Source organism: Xiphophorus maculatus, chromosome 15, assembly GCF_002775205.1.
Source record: "Xiphophorus maculatus strain JP 163 A chromosome 15, X_maculatus-5.0-male, whole genome shotgun sequence".
NCBI classification, from domain to species: Eukaryota; Metazoa; Chordata; class Actinopteri; order Cyprinodontiformes; family Poeciliidae; genus Xiphophorus; species Xiphophorus maculatus.
In genome coordinates, this window is record NC_036457.1 from 5,124,515 (window position 1) to 5,145,391 (window position 20,877).

The 20,877-nt window shown below is 49.7% G+C and overlaps 2 protein-coding genes across 5 annotated transcripts; one reads left to right on the forward strand and one right to left on the reverse strand.

The window, feature by feature from the left end:
• The first annotated feature begins 2,083 nt into the window (after positions 1–2,083).
• On the forward strand, positions 2,084–17,840 carry prkd3 (protein kinase D3). Of its 4 annotated transcripts, none has more exons than XM_023347458.1 (20): positions 2,084–2,270; positions 2,629–2,814; positions 3,834–4,305; positions 7,632–7,770; positions 9,093–9,224; positions 9,300–9,454; positions 11,550–11,739; positions 11,814–11,891; positions 12,566–12,749; positions 12,824–12,947; positions 13,239–13,316; positions 14,000–14,270; positions 15,051–15,103; positions 15,181–15,253; positions 15,328–15,434; positions 15,515–15,676; positions 15,926–16,024; positions 16,101–16,368; positions 16,619–16,704; positions 17,088–17,840. In XM_023347458.1, exons 3-20 carry the CDS (start codon positions 4,039–4,041, stop codon positions 17,259–17,261), a joined length of 2,640 nt encoding a protein of 879 aa, XP_023203226.1. In that variant the 5' UTR covers positions 2,084–2,270; positions 2,629–2,814; positions 3,834–4,038; the 3' UTR covers positions 17,262–17,840. The 4 variants fall into 4 exon arrangements, with proteins under 4 accessions (XP_023203226.1, XP_023203225.1, XP_023203227.1 ...); XM_023347457.1 differs by having other exon boundaries at positions 2,692–2,814; XM_023347459.1 differs by having other exon boundaries at positions 2,084–2,190; positions 2,692–2,814.
• ndufaf7 (NADH:ubiquinone oxidoreductase complex assembly factor 7) lies at positions 17,434–20,868 on the reverse strand. Its single transcript, XM_014471066.2, has 10 exons — positions 20,532–20,868; positions 19,745–19,905; positions 19,555–19,635; positions 19,325–19,435; positions 19,028–19,250; positions 18,843–18,901; positions 18,649–18,762; positions 18,437–18,580; positions 18,194–18,367; positions 17,434–18,120 (listed from the first exon to the last, which is right to left on the reverse strand). The coding sequence occupies exons 1-10, from the start codon at positions 20,626–20,628 to the stop codon at positions 17,899–17,901; spliced, it is 1,386 nt and encodes a 461-aa protein (XP_014326552.1). The 5' UTR covers positions 20,629–20,868; the 3' UTR covers positions 17,434–17,898.
• Positions 20,869–20,877: the final 9 nt, after the last annotated feature.

The following is a 20,877-nucleotide window of genomic DNA, read 5'->3' on the forward strand; positions in this document are numbered from 1 at the left end:
GATCAGATTGATCTGCTGGTTTCTGAGCGTTTAGATTCATCCAGACTGATCGTCCTGGAGCTCTGAGCAGAACTTAAAGCAGGTACCGGTACCGTTCCAGCTGCAGCTGTCCTCCAGTGGAGCCAGAAATCATCTGGACTCTGTAAATGTAACTTCTGCTCGTGATTCCTGGATTCAGAAGAAACATTTAAATCCCGGCTGAACGCTCTGCTGCTCCAACAGCGTCTGCTCTGAGATCTTTAGGATTTATTTAGAAATTTCTCTTTATTATTTTTGTGCCCTGAAAGCACCTTTTAAATAAAATCTATAATTATTATTATTCTAGATCCTTACCGTTGCTATGGTTACTGCTTCCCGTGGCGGCAGACCTCCTGTATTTCTACTCATTTACATTAAGATGTATTTGTGGAGGCGACAGGCGGAGCAGCAGCTGCTCTGTGTCTAAATTGTGATGAATGAAGGAAAGGTGAGCAGGTCTGAGCGAACGGCTTCATATCCGACTTTTCTTCTGCGCCGCACTTTTCCAAATTTGTCCGTACACCAAGTTTAAGAGTGAAAACTGCGCAGTGTTTCATACATGACGCCTCAGATGTTTGGGCTGCTTGGTTCAATTGTTTCTATTTGTTCTTTCAGTTTTAGTTTTTTCTGAGTTCCTCAGTTTTGTGGATCATAATATTGCAGAGATTAGTTGCGTTTAAAATTGTTTTGTTTGAAAACAAAAAAGACTTCTTGTGCAAGAAACATTTTAGTTTCCTAACTTTAATACCGTAGATCTAATTTGGTTTGTCCAAAAATAGTTCTGGAACTAGAAAAAACTTCTGAACGTAGTTTTGAACTTTTTGTTTCAGTTTCAAGCCTTTTTTTTTTATTTAAATTTTTTTTTTTAGTTCCAAAATTATTTTTCATTTCTAAAAAAATTTTAAACCAGTTTAACATCTGCAAATTAGCTCCATAAATTTATGTTTGAGTATGTCAAAAAGTAACTTGAAAACTGAAACAAAAAGATCAAAACTATTTTTCAGAGTCAAGTCTTTTTCCTTACTTTTTCTTTTCAGTTTCAGCATTTTTTTAATAACCTTTTTGGCCTCAATTTAGCTCCAAATAATAGGTTAATTATTGGCACATATTTTGTAAAAGGATGTTGGATTTTTATGAGCTTTTGCTAGAAATGTTTGTTCCTACACAAACAATAAAGTATTTTTATGTATAATGAAGTTAAATATCTATTTGAAGTATCTGTTGTGGAAGTTTTTTCCTCAGCTCCAGGAGTTAGCCTGATCCCACTGCAGCGATGCTCTGAGTTTAAACTGATCCGGGTTTGGACCGATGAAGCAGGAAACAGCTCAAAGAACAAAACATGATTATGAACTTTTTCATAGATGATAAAGTGACTTTTTATGTTCGGGAGTTTTATTACTAGTTTATAAACCTGAAAGAGTAAAAACATTGATTATAGTTTTAAATTTAAAGAATTTGTCTAAATTACTGTTGCTTGTAATGCCTTATTTTCACCAAAAGATGGCGACAAAACTCAGCACTCGGGTGTAATAAAACCCCAGAGAACAAAGATTGTCTATAAAATTGATGTGCGTCCGTTTCTACAGTGTTTTTCTGAAAAGATTAATTACTTTAAAAATATTAAAAGGTATTTAAATCGTTTTTTTCTAAAACACATGTAAAGCAATTGTATTAGAAATAATTAAACAACGCAGATGTAGCCAAAATTAACAAAAATTCAAGTAATGAAAATGATTGTGTAAAAATAACCCTCTCCTCATGATTCTTTTCTATTTTAAAGTTTAATTTTAGCCAGTTAAGTATTATTGACCTGAATATATATAAAGGCCTAAATAAGGACAAAAGTTGAAAATTAATAATGACTATAAATAAACTCTGTACAACGCATAAGAACTATGCAAAACATTACCATTCCTCTTAAAATACATTTCCATTCTTTCTGCTCATGTCCTCTCAGAAATCACCTCAGAGTGAGCCCTCTCCCCAGTGTCTGGTCCTGGGTTTTTTGCTCAGAGTGAGCCCTCCCCGCTCTGTAACAGATCGTCTCCTCTCAGATCCGCTCCGAACCGCTGCCGCTCGGACCGTCGCCGTAGTTTGGCGGAAAAAACCGGCTCCATCCTCGGCCTGGAGCTGCGTGATCCGGCCGGAGGACCGACACCTTTGGACTCGCAGGTACTGCTGCAGGATCCTGCTGGTTCCGAGGGAACAGTTCGTGTAGGGCTCGGTTCTGGATGGACACTGTGAAATCGGAGGTAGTTTTGAACTTTTTCTTCTTTCAAACTCTGAAATCCAGTTTGAGGATCGAGCTGCTGTCAGACTTGCTGCAGTTGATTTTTTCCTCTGTGGTAATTAATTCATTACGGCTCTCAGCTGAGTTCTGGTCCAGATGTTTCCAGATGTTCTGCTGGTTCTTAAACAGTTAAACCGCCGATGGTTCGTGGAAAAATCAGAATGTGAACCTGTGACCTTCCTCACATCGATTTCATATTATAGAAATGATGAAATATTACAGAGGAGGATGGAATATGTGGGTTTGACGGGATAATTCACCAAAATCAGTTTCCCATATAACTATCGTTCTTCTCAAGTTTAGGTTTTGTGTTTGTGCAGAAACTTTAGTGGGACGGAACCGGATCGGATGACTCGCTTTGAAAAGCCATTTGTGTCCAACAGGATCCTGAAATCTGATTCTGCAGAGGAGACGATGATCTGGACCCAAAGATTCACTAAACAAACCGGACCGAACATCCACAGGATGTGAAACCTTCATATCAAAGACAAACTGAGCTGCTGTTGGTGAGGAGAACCGGGTCCTGAATCGGGTTCTGAACCTTTCTAGTAAACACTGGAGAATCCTGCCAGAGCTTTTTAATTTAGATAGATAATCCTCCTTCCTGCTCAGATTATCAATCCTAAATCCTGCCTCAGATTATCAATTCAACCGATTTAATGTTTCACTTTGATCACTTTTAGTTGAAAGTTAAGAAACCTGAAATGTCCTGGTGAGTTCTGCAGGAAATATCCAGGTTCAGTTCCAGGTTCCAGGTATTACTCCAGGTTCAGCTTCAGGTTTTACTCCAGGTTCCAGGTTTTACGCCAGGTTCAGCTCCAGGTTCCAGGTTTTACTCCAGGTTCAATCAGACAGATGGTTCAAATCTTCTCCATCCAGGACTTGTACAGGTCAAGGATCAGGAAAAAGGCAGCTAGCATCTCTGCAGACCCCACACATGCTGGACACAAACTGTTTTGTCTTCAGGTGGCGCTACAGAGGCGGTCTCTCTGAAGGCCACATGAACAGCTGACATCCTGAGGATCTGCTCTGTTAGAACAATTCTTTTAGTTTTCTGTCTTTAAAACACACGACTGCAAATACATCAACATATTGTTCCTTTATCCTTACTTTACTTCCCCTAACGTTTCATATTTCTATCCAGTAATAACAATAATTGGCAGAAGCTAATATTATAGTACTATGTAAATAAGTTTTAGCAGAAGCTAATGCTAAAGCGCTAAATATACAGTACATTTAGCAGAAGCTAATGCTAAAGCACTAAACCTACAGTGCATTTAGCAGAAGCTAATGCTAAGCGCTAAGTGTCCTGAGCAGAATGAGACTTGTCATGTTTATGTCAGTTATCAGTTTTAATTGGTTGTCTGTCATTTATATTTCATGTCTTCTCGCTGTGAAATTCTTTATTTGTGACCCAGTCTGGCCCAATAAGTCTGGTTCTGGTTCTGACTGAAGCTCTATGATCCTAACGTCCGAGTAGAGCTGACCTTTGACCTTTCTGTCCTCTCCGTCTCTGTGTTTCCAGCTGCAGGCGCTCTGAGTGCGGACTGGTCCGGTTCTGACCCGAACCCAGTGTTTCCCTGACCAGCTGAGCGTCGTCTCCCTGGAAACAGAGATGCTCCGCGGCGACAGGAAGCAGCAGGGAAGCAGACAGGAAGTGGAGGGCCAGACCACCGTCGGCTGACTGAGCTTCTCCACCTGGCAGATCTCTCGCTCTCTGACAACACAAGATGTCTGCCGATAACAGCCCGCCGCCCTCATGCCCTGCCCAGAACCAGGCTCCGCCCACGCCGTCGCCCAGCCCGCCCGCCGCCGTCTGCGGCCGACTGTCCGACGGCAGCCAGACAGGCCCCAGCCCCACCAACTCCAGGGGCTCCCTGCAGGGCGTCTCCTTCCTGCTACAGATCGGACTCAACAGGGAGACCGTGACCCTTGACCCCGGAGACGTGTCGCTACTGGCGGTCCGAGAGCTTGTCTGCTCCATCGTGGATCAGAAGGTATGGCGGGTTTGAGAGACACTTCAGCAGGAACCACGTAACTTGAAACTACAACAAGTTAGTTTGGGCCAAATATTTAGTTAACAAGTCAAACATATAGCTTTATATGTTTAGCTATTAGCTGAACACATAGCTTTAGCTTGACAACTAAGTAGTTAGTTAGCAAGCTAAGCTTCAAACTACATATTTAGTTCAGTGTGTTTCAATCTGACTCCAGTCCGTTTGTCTATAAACTCCAGCCCGGTTGGTGAGGTGTGAATGCTAATCAACCTCTGACCTCTGATCCTCCAAACCTCGGTCTGGGTTCGGTTGAAGTGAACTCTGATTGGGTCTGAATGTGAATGCCAAGCGGACTGGAGACCGCTCCAAAAGGAGGAAGTGGACTACAGTGCAGGGCATTCTGGGTAAAGCTAGCATGCTAGCCTAGCGCTAGCAGCAGAAATGGCTCCTGGTCTTTAGCCAAAGACTAAAGAGAAATCCTCCAACCGCTAAAATCTGACGCCTCCATCTTGTTTCCATCTGGTGAAGAAGGAAGTTGCTCTCAGTGTCTTCAGAGGTTTCTGTGTCATTTCCTTCAGTGGTTCTTGGTGCAGCGCCCCCACAGGCCAGGAGGGGAACAGGTTGGTGATCGGGAGCCCAGACTGGATCAGAAACCCGAACCGGATCAGGGATAACAATGATCCGGGATTAGGAGTTGCGACAGTTCAACCTGCAGACTTCTGCTGTGAGCCGAGTCTTATCTCAGCATCTTCTGTTTCACCACTCGAACTGAACACACCACCTGTTCACACACACACACACACACACACACACACACACACACACACACACACACACACACACACACACACACACACACACACACACACACACACACACACACACACACACACACACACACACACACACACACACACAGCCTTCTGGGGTGAAACTGGGTCGTTCAAGCTCTGTTCTGTTTAATATTGATCCTTGCCAGAGATCTGTTGATCACTGATTCAGCTGATTGGTTCCTGGTCTCAGACCAGGTTCCAGTTTCATCACAGGAAGTGGTGTCTTCTCTCAGGGAATGCCACTTCCTGCTTGCTGCAGCGTCAGCGCTCTCCACTTCCTGTTTGACAGCTGCTGCTTGTTTTCAAGGAGCCCTTCAGCGCCGCCGCCGCCGCTCCACCTGCTGACGGAGCGAGTCGCACAACTTTACATCCAACCGCCAGCCATCTGATAAATGATAATTGTTATAGCATTAAATCAATAGATCGATACAATAAATCGACTATTTTCTTATCGATTCAAACACAAAAAACAAGAAAACTCTCATTTTATTTATTAATAAACAATGAAAAAATAATTTCTAAAAATGGAAAAACTGATTCTGCTGAACAGAAAGTTCTGGTTTGATGTTGATAATTTTATTATTTTTTACAATATTTATATGCATTTACATTTTATTTCCACGCTCTGTTTTGTTATTTTTATTATGTGTAAAAAATGTTGTCACATTTCTGTACCAATGATTTATAAAGATTTATTTATTATGAAATCTTTATAATTTTTAGTAATGGACAGCAGATCAAAGGAGTCGTATGAAGCGATTCATTGGATTTTTTGGAAGCGGAGCAGCTTCCTGAATAACTCTGGAAAATGAAAACTGCGATCTGATTGGTTGGAACTGACGCCACCTGCTGGGGTTTGTTGGGAACGTGACTCGTTGGTCTGATTCCCGCCGGAAACCGAGGATCAACTTCCTCTTTCCTTCCTGTTTTTGTTTCTGATGGAAACAACAGGACAAAACTTCATTCAGGATTCCTCCAGTCCAAACGGGATCGGATCCAGATCCTGGAATCGGATCCAGTCCAGGAACGGCCGGGTTCTGCTCTAGACCGGGGAAAGTGTGTCCAGGTCTGATTCCCGGCTCGTTCAGTGACAAAATGGCGGGAATCTTCTGTTTCCTGTTTTTGTGTTGGATGATGTCACGGCTCTGCTGCGGTGCTTTCAGGGGCAGCGGGAAGTTCCCCACATTCCCACTGTGTCCTGGACTGGTTCAGAAGCCAGAAGGTTCTGTCCAAGCTGTCATGAATATGGTTCTGTTAGAGAACAGAAGTTCGGTTGGTCTGGTTCAGAACCGTCCCGGAACTCAGTGGGATCTGACTCCGGTCTAACTCCAGAGATCCGGTTCCAGAGTTCTCAAACACCTGGATCTCCATTTGGGACCGAACAGAACCAGAACCTTTATTGTTCATGGTTCTGGACGGTTCTGGGTTAGTTTAGGGACCAGAACCACAACTTTTCCACCAGACGGTTCTGGACCAGAACCCAAAGTTCAACATTTCTGCTGCATCACCATGGAGACGTGACGTCCTCTCTTCTGATTACCATGGTAACCAAGGACAGGTGGTGCTGCAGCTTCAGTGGCTGCTGTTTGGGTCGATCTGAGGTTCTGATCGGGTTCTGGAATCAATGGGTCTCCAACCGGCTGATCCAGAACTCCACCTTCTGGTCGGATGTTCAGAACCGGAACCAGAACCTTCAGACCCAAAGAGTCTGAGGCATGTCCTCGTAGTCACCAGCTGGTTCTGACAGGTCCGGTTCTCATATGTGTGGTTCTGGTAGGCCCCGTTAGAGTTCATCAGCGGTTCTGTTAATCCCTTAATTGCAGCTCCTTGACCCGGCGGCCATTAGCGCACGATTTATCCTGGATTATCTGCTGGCTCCATTAAAGTCGGGTCCATCAGAACCAGCTGCTGTCGGACCTGAGCTGAACTTCCTTCAGAACATTCCTGGTCTCTGGACTGATGGGAAATCAGCTGATTTCCAGAATAACTGGAGTCTGGATGGAGGGAATCCGATGGGATTAACCTGAACTCCATCCGGACCTGCAGGTCCAGACAATCGGACCGGACCGTCCGGGCCATCCGAACCTGCAGCGCTCCGGTTTGAACCCAGCAGGACGTTCTGCAGCAGGAAGTTTTTATCTGCCTGGCAGTCAGAGCTCAGGGCAAAGCCCCGCACTCACCTGATAAGGAGCTGGAAGCTGATTGGTTCCCGTCCCTGATAACATCTGGACAGAGGCAATCTGGGCCTCAGACGGGTCAGATCAGAACCGGACATCTGGGAGGATTTGCATCTTCATCATCAGGTGAAGAAGAGTCTCTTAAAGGGCCGGTACCTCAGATTAAAACCAGAGGCATCAGAGCCGGAAATTTTCCTGCTGGAAGGTTCAGGAAACCCGGTTCTGGCTGGATGGTTCTGATCAGATTCTGTTAAGTTCCCTGGAGTTTACAGGTTGGTTGGATGAACGTTCTGACTCCGCCCTGTTTGGCTCTCAGTTCCCAGAATGTGGATTTTTCGGGATGTACGATAAAATCCTGCTGTTCCGCCACGATCCGACGTCCAGCAACATCCTGCAGCGCCTGGCGACCGCCGACGAGATCCAGGAGGGCGACCTGGTGGAGGCCGTGCTGTCAGGTAGGGGGCGGGGCCTACTGGGGGGGCGGGAGAGGGTACTGGGTTCCTACTGGGTTCCTACTGGGTCCTACTGGGTTTCTACTGAGTTCCTACCAGTTCCTGCCGGTCCCTACTGGGTCCTACTGGGTTTCTACTGAGTTCCTACTGGTTCCTGCTGGTTCCTACTGGGTCCTACTGAGTTCCTACTGGGTTCCACTGGTTCCTACTGGGTTTCTACTGGTACCTGCTGGGTTCCTACTGGTTCCTGCCTTGGGGCCCCTGGTGAACTGAGAGATTTATGATAAAAGCAGACAGAACTACTTAGTGAGGTTTTGAGTTTTTACAGTGTAGAACAGAGATTTCCTTCATGGTGCTCCAGAGCCTCCAGAACTTGATTCTGGATGGGTGGGTTTGTTTGTCCTGGGCCCGTTTGGACCTTGGTTCTGACCCCGAGGTGCTCCAGTGACTCTGGAGGCCTCTTTTATTCTTCTCCTTCTCCTTTTCGTCTCGCCTGCTGATGTACTCAGAGCGCGCTTCCTGTCAGCGCCGTTCTGCTCTGAACCGCAGAGCTCTAGACAGTGATGTCACTTCCTGCCCCGTGTCAGCAGGCCGCCTGAAGCCTGGGCGGCGGCAGCAGCGGATCCGAGTCGCTTTGCAGGATGAAACGGGTCGGCAGAACTTCCTCCAGGAAGCTGCAGCGCCGTGCAGCAGCTGCACTTCCTGTCTGCACAAATGGCAGTCATGAAGCAAGGCAGCAGCTGCTGGTTCCACCAGATCATAATCTGATCATAATCTGATCATATCTGATCCATGTTTTTCTCTAAAACTGCTTCATTAATTTGACATTCAAGATTTGAGGAAATTCATCAGGAAGATTCATAATAAATGAAATATTTCAGAGTTTAATCCCAGTTTAATCCCGGTATGACTCTGAGGGTTTTTCCCCAGAATGTTCAGCTCAGAGTGATGATGATTCTGACCCGGTACAACATTCAGAACCTTCTGAATGTAACCAGCCAGGATGTCTCCCACTGCTGGAGCACTTCCTGGTTTTTGTCCAATCAGAAAGTAGAGGGACACACCCACTGTCACTCAGTGCCAGTATATTTCAGCTCTGATTGGTTCTGTTGTAATGGCTGTGAGGGGAGGAGTGATGCTGTGGGCCGATCATTAAACAGAACCTGGAATAAATCTGCTGACAGGCGGATCGGCTGCTCTCAGTGGAAACAGGAAATCCCGGTCCGGCTCCGGACCTGGTTCCGGTCCGGTTCTCCGGCCGTCGCCATCTAATCCTGTGGAAGCCGCAGATGTTTTCCCGACTCTTCTTGTTGTCCGTGTTTCAGCGCTCGCCAAGCAGGAAGACTTCCAGATTCGGCCGCACACGCTCTACGTTCACTCCTACAAGGCACCGGCGTTCTGCGATGACTGCGGCGAGATGCTGTGGGGCCTGGTGAGGCAGGGCCTCAAGTGTGAAGGTACGGAGACGCCGCGGCCTAACGCTAACGCTAGTGGAGCTGGAGGTTGGCTCACCAGATGCGCTCCCCCTGCAGGATGCGGCCTGAACTACCACAAGCGCTGCGCCTTTAAGATCCCTAACAACTGCAGCGGCAGGAAGAGACGGCTGTCCAACGTTTCTCTGCCGGGTCCAAACCTGTCTGTGGCACGACCGCCTTCCACCGAGCTGCCCCCGATGCCGCTGGAGGAGGTACACACACAGAATGAGAGAGAACACACACACACACACGAACACACACAGTGTCTGATGGCTGCAGGTCAATCACTGGAATTTCATTAATCATGGAGATCAGAGCCTGAACCCGACCCAATCAGGACCTCCGAGCAGAGGTTGTAACGTTGTTATTCCTGCAGGTCAGAGGTCAGATCCAATCCCTAAGTTTCTCTCGGGTCCAAAACTTTATTTTGTAAACTTTCAGTGGACTGAAGTTTAGCTTGAACTAAATAGAAGCAGAATTCCTTTTAATGTGCGGAATAAACACAATAACATTTAAAACACAGGAAGAAACACAGAACAACTGGGATGTTAGAATAGAGAAATGAATACAGATCAGGTTTTAGACGGAGCTGCTGTGTTCAGTGTCACTACAGCTCCTTTAATACCTTGTACATATAGCACTTTAGCATTAGCCTATGCTAATTACCATGTAGATCCAGGGTTTTAGCATTAGCCTATGCTAATTACAGTGTAGATCCAGGGCTTTAGCATTAGCCTATGCTAATTACCATGTAGATCCAGGGTTTTAGCATTAGCCTATGCTAATTACCATGTAGATCCAGGGTTTTAGCATTAGCCTATGCTAATTACCATATAGACCTAGGGCTGGGGGATATGAGGAAAATCTAATATCCCAATATATTTTTTGCTATATCACGATACACGATAGATATCACTATATTCTTAAATAAGCTTCAAATGTTATTTTAAACTATCGACTCTTTGCAGCATGATGTCACCATGTATGTTGGGGCGTGCTGTGGTGATGCAGGGGGTTAGCACGCCCCACATTTGGAGGCCTTAGAAGTCGCGGGTTCGACTCCCGGTCCCGACGACCTTTGCCACATGTCCTTCTTCAAAAATGGCGCCGGCTCAGCTGGCTGCCTGCAGACGCAGCTCCTGTCGTGTCTGTGTTAATCTGTGTATAAAAAATTCTTGCTTCTTCTTCTTATGTTCCTGCCAACAGTCCCCTGCTAGACTTAAATGTAATCTCCATATATGAAATAAAAGGGATGGAAGTAGGTCAGTCACTTGCTTGACTTTGACAAACGTAACATATACATGTCCTGTGGAATAAGGTGTTTTGGTTCAGCGTAAAAATGAAAAAGCTATCTACTCACAAACTGACAGAGCATCAGTAGAGCAGGTGTTTAAATTAGCTAATCGACCACAGCTGTGTTAGCTTGGCTAATAGCAGCGGTGGCTAATCTACCACGACAATCACTAAAAGCATAAAACTAATGAACTGAATGTTCTGCTTTAGCAGAATCGAAACCGGTTCTGCTCCAATGTTTGAGTGTTTTTGGTACTGAATCCTGATACATAAAGTTGTGTTGTTGTCAGTTGCTATGGCAACAAGTTTACGTGCATCGTAAAGCCGACAGAGAGCAAGACGAAAAGAATGAGTAGTTTTGAGTTACTTTTCCCATTGCACAGCACTAAATGAATCATAGCTACGTCTCCAGGTTTGACTTTAACGGGCCGGTTCTACCGGCTCTGAACGGCAGGTTAAAGAATAATCTGATCAGGTGGTGAAATAAATTTGTGGTACAAACTTTTGTGGCAATAGTTTGATAACATGTTTCGCAAATTACCTAATTTTGTTGGACATCCTCCATATGAAATCCAAACCACTGTCAGATTATTGATCCAGCTGTTTCTCTTCGGAACTAAACTAGTTCATCTGATTCCTCTTTAGTTTCCGTCTCATTCACTTCTCTCGCTGTCACCATGTTGTTTGTTTACTCCGCGCAGCCTGATTGGTAGAAAATGTTCAGGTTGGTAAGGGCGAGGGCCTAGTGATGCATTCATAGGGTGTCGGATAAACCAGACTCGCAGTGAATTTGAGGGCGAAAGTTTATTATTTGAACGACAATTTATACTCGATAGTTGCGGTAGAGCCATTTAAACTATCGTGAATTGAAAAACTCGTGAGACATTGAGTCTCACGAGTCTCACTCTCCCAGCCCTATGTAGATCTAACGCTTTAGCATTAGCCTCCGCTAATTACTGTGTAGATCTAGCACTTTAGCATTAGCCTCCGCTAAATGCTTTTTTCCATCAACAGCGCCCCCTGCTGGGGGCCGGGAAGCGTAACTCCCTGCTGAGCGGCCGTCCCATCTGGATGGAGAAGATGGTGCTGGGTCGGGTTAAAGTCCCCCACACCTTCTCCATCCACACTTACACCCGGCCCACCATCTGCCAGTACTGCAAGCGGCTGCTGAAGGGGCTCTTCAGACAGGGCCTGCAGTGCAAAGGTGAGCAGAACCAGTAGAACCAGTACAGGCAGAAGCTGGCCTGCAGGATGACCTGCTCATGTCCTCTGCTGCAGATTGTAAGTTCAACTGCCACAAGCGATGCGCTGCCAAAGTTCCTCGGGACTGTCTGGGTGAGGTGGACTTCAACGGAGGTGAGTTCCCTTCCTTCAGTCTGTAGCAGATCCACGTTGGTTCCGAGAATACAACCGAACAGAACCACTTACCACCAGGGGGCCCAAAGCGGGTTCTGGAGGGCCGGCCTCCTGCATGTTTTAGTCTCTCCCTGGTTTAACGCACCTGAATCCAATGATGGATCATTAGAGGCCTGAGAAGAACATGGACCTGCTGAGAAGGTTGTTGGTACCAGGGAGAGAACTAAACGTGCAGGATGCCGGGCCCCCAGGACCGACTTTGGGCCCCCCTGGCTTACCCGATCCAGGAGCTTCAGGTGGCTGCTGATCATCAATCAGCTCCAATCAGCACTTATTGATCGCTTATTGATGATAACAAAAATCGAAGCAAGACGGAGAAAGGGGGCAGATACACTGATGAAGGGCTGCCTGGGGGCGGAGTTAGTTTATTTATGGTTGGATGGATGGTTGGTTGGATGTACAGATGGTTGGATGGTTGGATGGATGTACAGATGGTTGGAAGGTTGGTTGGTTGGATGGATGTACAGTTGGTTGGATGCTGGGTGTGTGTCGGGTCATGTCTCTCTCTGTGTGTGTAAACGAGCAGACCCAGGTCCTGTAATGCCCCCTGGTGGTCATGCGGTTGTAATGTGGTGATTGAGTCCGGTCCGGTTCTGGTTCTGGTTCTGGTGCAGAGCCGCTCAGCCCCAGTCTGGACCCCGAGGCCTCCATGGAGGTGGAGGCCTGCGACCTGAACTGCGATGGAGGTCAGAGTCTGGACGAGCAGGACGAGCCGTCCACGCCCGAGGACAAACTCTTCTTCATGGACGGTTCCCTGGGAGACGCAGAGAAAGACGACGAGACGGCCAGAGCCATCAGGTGAGACGGCCGCCTCCCATTGGTCAGCAGGAAGGAGACCTGCCTCTGACAGGAAGTTGGCGTTCCTCCTGCAGCCCGTCGACCAGCAGCAACATCCCTCTGATGAGAGTGGTGCAGTCGGTGAAACACACCAAGAGGAGGAGCTCTGCCGCCGTCAAGGAGGGCTGGATGGTCCACTACAGCAGCCGGGACAACCTGGTGAGCCCGCCGCTGCCGGGGACGGCCGGGAGTTCGGGCTCAGAACCAGAACCACGAGGTCTGGTTTTGGTTCTGAGCCCAGAACCAAAAGTTACATTCCTCTGAGGTTCCTTCAACTCGTAAATCCCCAAGTGAGGGAATCTCCTCCCTCTGACACGTTTAGACAGGAAGTGCTGATGAAGGTGATGAAGACGATACTGTGTGTGTGTGTGTGTGTGTGTGTGTGTGTGTGTGTGTGTGTGCGTGTGTGTGTGTGTGTGTGTGTGTGTGTGTGTGTGTGTGTGTCTGCAGAGGAAGAGGCACTACTGGAGGCTGGACACCAAGAGCCTGACTCTGTTCCAGAACGACAGCGGAGCCAAGTTCTACAAGGTAGGAGAGCGAGCAGACCCGTCTGCGACACGGGGTCTGCTTCATGCTGTTACCATGACAACCGCAGCCACACCCTCACAGTACCAACACCTTCAGGTTTACAAACTTCTGCTGGGATCTTCAGGGACAAGTGGAGCAAAAGGAAATGATTCCTGGCTCTCAACATTTTTACCTATCAGAATCTGAAAAGTGTGGAGTGCATTTATCTCGAGCCAGATGTTCTACTGGTGAGTCAGAACCAGTAGAACCTGGTCAGGCTGCAGGTTCTCTGGGTTCATATCTGACTCATTTCATGACAAGAAAACATTAGAAATATTTTCCTGATTCTGAACCTGAATGGAAGGAAAACTTGGTGGAGGGAAAACGTGTTCCTGTTCTTTGCTTCTGCGCTGCCTCGGCTCGGTTTGTGTTCAGGAGGAGTCTAAGGAACTACTTTCAGCAGCGGATGGATCCAGTCAATAAATCTCAGGAGTTTCCTAAATGTGTTGCCTGACCTTTGACCCTGCAGCTTCCTCTCTGCTTTCATGAGGCGACATGCTGCCCCCCGCTGGCCGCAGCGCCGTGCAGCAGGAGCATCCTGAGGGGTCCGAGTCCCGGCCGGGCGGAGCGCCGCTCTGACTGATTCAGGACGGATGCAGGAATGAATCCTCTCCTCCTCTCAGGAACTCTCTCTCTCCCGGCAGGAAATCCCTCTGTCCGAGATCCTGCGGGTGGAGGCGGCCCAGGACTTCGGCCATCTTGCCCAGGGCGGCAGCCCGCACTGCTTCGAGGTCATCACCGCCTCCACTGTCTACTACGTCGGGGAGGACGCGGGCGGACCGCCCCACGGCCCGGCGCCGGCTGCTTCCGGAGTGGGCCGGGCCGTGGGGCGCAGCTGGGAGAAGGCCGTCAGGCAGGCGCTGATGCCCGTCACCCCCAAGGCCAGCGGCGGCGCCGGGCCGAGCAAGGACCACAGTGAGTTCCCAGAACCAAGTTAGACTGGTGGGGTATACTGGTGAAAGTGATGAGGATTTGGAGCAGGTTTAACTGGATTAGGGACTAAACCTGGTTTAACTGGATTTAGACTCATTAATTAATCCAGATTCAGTCCATCCAGGGTTTCAAACCAGACGTTGATGCTGAAGTGATCCGAGTCTGTTAATGTTATATTTCACTTTAAAACCCGACATCATGACCTGATGGTTTCCAGACATGCCAAATGTTTTAAAGAGTTCTGCTCCATCGGGTTCTGGTTCCAGCAGAACCTTCAGAGGAATCTGCCTGCTTCCTGCTCAGCTTCCAGTCGTGAAGCAGCAAAACTTGACGCCCTGATGACGGAACCGCCCACCGCACCGCTCCAGTTACCATGGAAACACATCCGTTCGCTCCACTCCGACCTCACCAAGTTTTCACAGACTGCTGGACTCACACCAGTTTAAACCAGTTTAGGCTGTGAGGAAGTTTACCGGTTCCTGCTGTCAGAACCCGGTTCTGGTTCCGAGCATTAAACTTCATGCATGGCCGAGGTTCTGACCCAGCAGCGTGAGCCGACCGGAGCACGGTCCCATCAGCCCGACATCGATCGGCCCCCAGATTGAAATCAATGAGGGCCCGGCGGCCCGGAGCGCTCCGCTGTCAGGACGGATTAATGTCAGGAAGGGACAGGAAGTGCAGCACAGACACAGGAAGTGAGGTCAGGGATGTCACAATAAAAGCCTGCTGGTTGCAGCTTGTAACCTCTCTGCTGTTTTCCAGAGGAACTCTCCATCAGCATATCCGTGTCCAACTCCCAGATACAGGAGAACGTGGTGAGTCATCCCGTTGTTAGGTTCTGACCTGGTTCTGATGAACTGGACCCGGTTCTGACCCGGTTCTCTCTCTGCAGGACATCAGCTCGGTGTACCAGATCTTTGCCGACGAGGTTCTTGGCTCGGGACAGTTTGGGATCGTTTACGGAGGTGAGACATTCCAGCCGGCTGATAAACGTTCCAGAACCGACCCGACACGACCCGATTCCGCCCACGTTCTGCAGGGAAACACAGGAAGACGGGCCGAGACGTGGCGATCAAGATCATCGATAAGATGCGGTTCCCCACCAAGCAGGAGAGCCAGCTGAGGAACGAGGTGGCCATCCTGCAGGTACGCCGCTCCACCACCGGGGGGGCGCCGTTCCTCTCAACCACTGCTGATCGAGGTCCGGTTCTGGTCCGTTTCCACAGAACCTCCACCACCCTGGCATTGTCAACCTGGACTGCATGTTTGAGACACCTGAGCAGGTGTTTGTTGTCATGGAGAAGCTCCATGGAGACATGCTGGAGATGATCTTATGCAGCGACAAGAGCCGGCTGCCAGAACGCCTCACCAAGTTCCTGGTGACGCAGGTGAGCAGAACCAACAGAACCAGAATCATTCACAACCGTCCCACTGTTTGGAGGAAAATGTAGACAGGCTGCATTCACACCAGGAAAAGTCCAGCTAATTAATTAGTTTTAAATTAAATATTTAGCTTAACTTGAGCTAGCTAATGTTGGATCTCATCAGAAGCAACAGGTGAATCCGGTTCTGTTGAAGTCTAAGCCGACCTGATGTTCTAACCCAAACCAGATGTTCTGACCCGGTTGTCTCCTCAGATCCTGGTGGCTCTCAGGCATCTCCACTTCAAGAACATCGTCCACTGTGACCTGAAGCCCGAGAACGTCCTGCTGGCCTCGGCCGAGCCGTTTCCTCAGGTCAGAACCAACCCGCCGCTGAGCAGGTCCGAGTTCTGAGAGCCAGGAATCCCACTGACTTCCTGTTTGCCGGCAGGTGAAGCTCTGCGACTTCGGCTTTGCCCGGATCATCGGGGAGAAGTCGTTCCGGCGCTCGGTGGTCGGAACGCCGGCCTACCTTGCGCCGGAGGTTCTGCGCAGTAAAGGCTACAACCGGTCGCTGGACATGTGGTCGGTGGGCGTGATCGTCTACGTCAGCCTGAGCGGGACGTTCCCCTTCAACGAGGACGAGGACATCAACGACCAGATCCAGAACGCCGCCTTTATGTACCCGCCCAACCCCTGGAAGGAGATCTCAGACGAAGGTAGGTCACCTGGTCACCATGGTTACATTCTGGACCGAAAGTATCATTCTGTTTCCATGAAGTTTTCCAGAAAAACTTCCATAAAACTAAAACGATTTATTCCATTTTCTGGAATCATGTTGTACCTAGGGTAGGTAGAGCGCCACCTGGAGGCTAACAGAACAGACGTGTTGTTAATAAAGGTTTATTCAGAGGTGTCCAGGTGAGAACATGGAGCTGATTGGTTCATGACTGATTTCCTCTCCAACAGCCAAAGACCTGATCAACAACCTGCTGCAGGTGAAGATGAGGAAGCGCTTCAGTGTGGACAAGTCGCTGAGCCACCCCTGGCTGCAGGTAACCAGCCGCTAGCTTCAGTCCTGATCCGACCTGGCTGCAGCAGAACCTTCCTGGTTCTGTTCTGATTTCATCCGCTCCAATTTGTTGAAACGTCAACATGGATTACTGCAGACTAATCTGCCTCGTAGTTCAGACAGATTCTCGAGATTATGGTTAATGAAGCATTTATTCAGTGGTGGGCAGCGCTAACTAAAAAGCTAGTAGTGCACACAGCATAAACATTCATTCTGCTAAAGCGCTGCACAGAGTGTGTAGCTAACGCTAAAGCACTACACCAACAGTGTGTAGCTAACGCAAAAGCGCTACACCAACAGAGTGTAGCTAACGCTAAATATGAGTGTGTAGCTAGTGCTAAATATGTCCCCGTCTCGTCCCTGCAGGACTACCAGACGTGGTTGGACCTGCGGGAGTTCGAGACGCGGCGCGGGGAGCGCTACATCACCCACGAGAGTGACGACACGCGTTGGGAGGAGTACGCCGATGAGCGCGGGCTGCACTACCCCACCCACTTCATCATGTCTCCCAACCTGGACGACATGGACGAGGACCCTTAGAGGAAGCGGTTACCATGACGACATGCTGTCTCAAAGCTGCAGAGGCAACCCGAACGCTGGTTCTGTTTACCCAACCAGGTCCAGTAATCAGGGCTTCTTCTCCTATTCAACAGGCTGACATAAAGGACTCAGCAGCGCCCCCTCAGGTTGCAGTAGGAAAAACAACACAGAATTTAATTTATCTTCAGTTTTATTCTCAGAGCCACTAATTCCATTCACAGCTTCATCTAATAATCCATAATCAGAGGCTCCACTCTGCTGATTAACTTCCTGGATTAATCCAGCAACGCTTTCCTAATCTCAGGAATTCACTTCCTGTTTCAGCAGCAGAAAAAAACATCAGATTAACTTCAGATATGAAAATAAAAATTCAGTTTAACTTCAGATCTGAAGGAAAATCAGATTCTGTCCAGAATCAAACCCGTTTGATATGTAATCGGATCTGAACCGAGGTTCCGATCCGAAGCAGAAATCAGAGCGAAGCTGATTTCTGCTTCCTCTTCCTCACTGACTGACGAAGACCTGAGAACGTTTCTACTTTTGTAGCACAAAACCATTAAAGTTGAACTGGGAACACTGGTTTCAGTCTGTTGCAGTGTTTACTTGACTTCCGTTCTAAACATGGTACTGATCCGGGTCAGGAGAAGCGGAGCTCGGAGAAGCCGGCCACAGGAAGTGGCGCGGGGCTCTTCCTGTCCAGCTTCAGGCCGGTGGGCGTGGGCGGGGCGGCGAGGCGGCCGGGCGCCAGCAGACACAGGAACAGGAAGCGCTCGCCCATGTGGGCGGGGCTTGTCAGCAGGTCGTAGCTCTGGATCAGCTGCTTCCTGCTGGACGGGTCGCTGCAGTTCCTCAGCAGAACCTGAACAAAACCGAGCAAAACCCAGAGTCAACCAGAACCCACCTGCATGCTGCGGGTCAGAACCAGAACCCACCTGCATGCGGGCGTCGCCGCCCATGTTCTTCAGGAACGCCCTCTGGGTCACGGGGCCCAGACAGGCCACGCCCCCTCCCGCCATGCGCCGCAGGAAGCTGAAGTCCACGTCGGCCGTCAGGTCGGCGCCGCCGGGGTCCGACAGGACGTCGTGCAGCTGGTGGCCCTTGAAGCCCTGAAACGGGTCGCACATTAGAACCGGAGCGGCCCTGGACCGGACCGGACCCGGCAGCCTGCGGCGTACCCGGAACGTGTCGGTCTTGGTTCCGTCGTGGCCGTAGTCGGCGATCAGCGCCGCCCCTCCCTGCTGCTGGATCCGGCGGGCCAGCAGCTGGACGATGGCGCCGCCCTCTGGACACACCTCCACGTGGCTCCGCCCCTCTCCGGCCTGCGCACACACACCTGGGTAAGCCCCGCCCCCCGGAGCGTCAGGCGACCCGCCGCTCGGCTCCTCACCTGGACCAGCGAGGACGAAGCGAGGGTCGGACCCGGAGAAAGAACCAACCGCAGCCGGCCCGGGTTGGCCGGGTCCAGATCCACTAGAACCTCCCGCCAACCTTTCTCCGTCCGCTGGGGGCGGGGACAGTGGACAGGTGAGGACGGGTGAGGGTTGAGAGCAGGACAGGTGTGGCGGCAGGTCACCGTCTCACCTGGAACTTGTGGACCGGCAGAACGTCAAAGAACTCGTGAGCAACAAAGATGCTGAAACCTGAAAGCAGAGAAACACTGGAGGTCAAAGGTAAGCCGGGCTGAATGTTTGACCCTCTGCCGCCGCCTCAGGGAAACGCTGACAGAAACTTGATACTACCCGGTTCTGACCCGGCCCAGTTCCCACCTGCAGGGACGTCTTCCAGGCGGCGGTACCAGGACACCGGAACCCCAGCCGCCGTTTCCCCGCGCCGGTACTCCGGGCCGGCCGGGTCGGGCTCGCCGCTCGCCTCCTGGCCACCGGTTCCGGTCAGCGTCTCGGCTTGGACCCGACTCAGAACCGGACTCACCTCCACCAGGTGGACCGACACAGAGGCTCCGCCCACTACAGAGCGCAGCTGACCGAACACCTGGAGAGACAACAGAACCGGCATCGACCAACCGGAACCAACCAGAACCTCCAGAACCAGAGATCGGGTCTTACTCTGAGGACGTCCGCCATCAGGGAACCTTTCCCCGGGCCCAGTTCTACCAGCTGCAACCGACCGGGCCGACCCGCCGCCATCCACTCACTGACCATCCACACGCCCAGCAGCTGCAGACCAGAACTGGGTCAGAACCAATCACCTGCTCCTCAGTGCGCTCATCGTAATCATCATCAGGTTCTGGTTCTGAAGACCAGTGACCCGGACGGGTTCTGATCCAAACACTCACTTCTCCAAACACCTGGCTGATCTCTGGTGACGTGATGAAGTCTCCCTCCGCTCCCAGCATCATCTTCCTCACGTAGTAACCCTGCAGGAAGGAGACACGTTAAGCCCCGCCCCTATGAGGAGACACGGTAAGCCCCGCCCCTATGAGGAGACACGGTAAGCCCCGCCCCCAGCCTGGCGGTGAGACGTACGGCCACTGGGTTGGTCAGAACCTCTCTCATGTACTCGGACACGGTGATGGGCCCGGTGGAGCGGATTTTGGCGCTCAGGTGTTTGAGCATGGAGGGGTGGGACTTCCTGTCCTGGGCCGAAGAGCTGCACAGCGTCGCGGACGGAGCGCAGCGCCACCTTCCTGTCAAACACAGACATTCTGGAGTCAGTTTGGTCGGGAACACTGAGCAGAACCAAATGGGTTCTACTGAGTCCTGGATCCGACCCCGTTCTGGTTCAAATCCAGCTGAGCAGAACCAAACATCTACCAAAAACTGGACGATAGTTTAGTTTCCTGAGATTTCATAATTGGTTTCACTTCTTGTTTTATTTACGGATAAATAAACAAAATGTCTTCCAGTTTTAAATGTTCGTCAGGATTTAAACGGTACTGACCTTTCAGAATGAGTTAATGATTATTATTGTTATCATTATTGTTATTATTATCATTATTATTATTATTATGTACCTGGAAATGGCCTCAAAACATTAATATGATCGCTTATCGTGATCAGTTATAACAGCTGGTAAACCGGACTAAACATGGTATCATCATCATCATCTGTGACGTCATGAGCTGAATGCTGGAGAAGCTCAGGTGAGGGTTCTGGATTAAGATGAACCGGGTTCAGAACCGGGTCAGTTTACCCAGATGTTCTGATGCTCTCTGTACTGAACCTGCCAGGTGTTTCTGCTTCAGGTTTCCCGCCTGCTGCAGGTGAAGTTTGACAGGTGAGCTGTGTGTGAGTGAGGTTCTGGTGGTTCTACCTGTGTCAGGTGTCACTGAGCCGGTCCTAACGGCACATGAGGCTCCGCGGTGACTGACGGCTCTACCGAGCAGCTGCTGACAGACCTTCATCCTCATTGCGCCGTGTGCGTCACTTCCTGCAGCCGCTCTGGGACAACCCAGCTGGCATTAGCTAACCTGCGTAGCGGTGGGTTAATGTCCGGGTTAAAATCAAACTGGGTTCAGAGTAAAAGCTGCGGGTCTCCTCCAGGCTGTTAATGGTCAGATATCTGCCTGGAAAGGTTACAGGTCACTAGAGAGGGTCAAAAAGCCACCGAGTCCTCCTGAAGTTGGCACAGCTAAAGCTAACAGCGGCTGCTACACCGT

Coding starts and splice junctions, on each gene's coding strand:
- ndufaf7 (XM_014471066.2), bottom strand. CDS start 20,628: ATGAGGATGAAGGTCTGTCAGCAGCTGCTCGGTAGAGCCGTCAGTCAC. Junction 18,763..18,842: donor TGCCGGTCCACAAGTTCCAG/GTGAGACGGTGA, acceptor CCCCGCCCCCAG/CGGACGGAGAAAGGTTGGCG. Junction 18,368..18,436: donor CCAAGACCGACACGTTCCGG/GTACGCCGCAGG, acceptor GACCCGTTTCAG/GGCTTCAAGGGCCACCAGCT.
- prkd3 (XM_023347458.1), top strand. CDS start 4,039: ATGTCTGCCGATAACAGCCCGCCGCCCTCATGCCCTGCCCAGAACCAG. Junction 4,306..7,631: donor GCTCCATCGTGGATCAGAAG/GTATGGCGGGTT, acceptor TTTGGCTCTCAG/TTCCCAGAATGTGGATTTTT. Junction 13,317..13,999: donor GCGGAGCCAAGTTCTACAAG/GTAGGAGAGCGA, acceptor CTCTCCCGGCAG/GAAATCCCTCTGTCCGAGAT.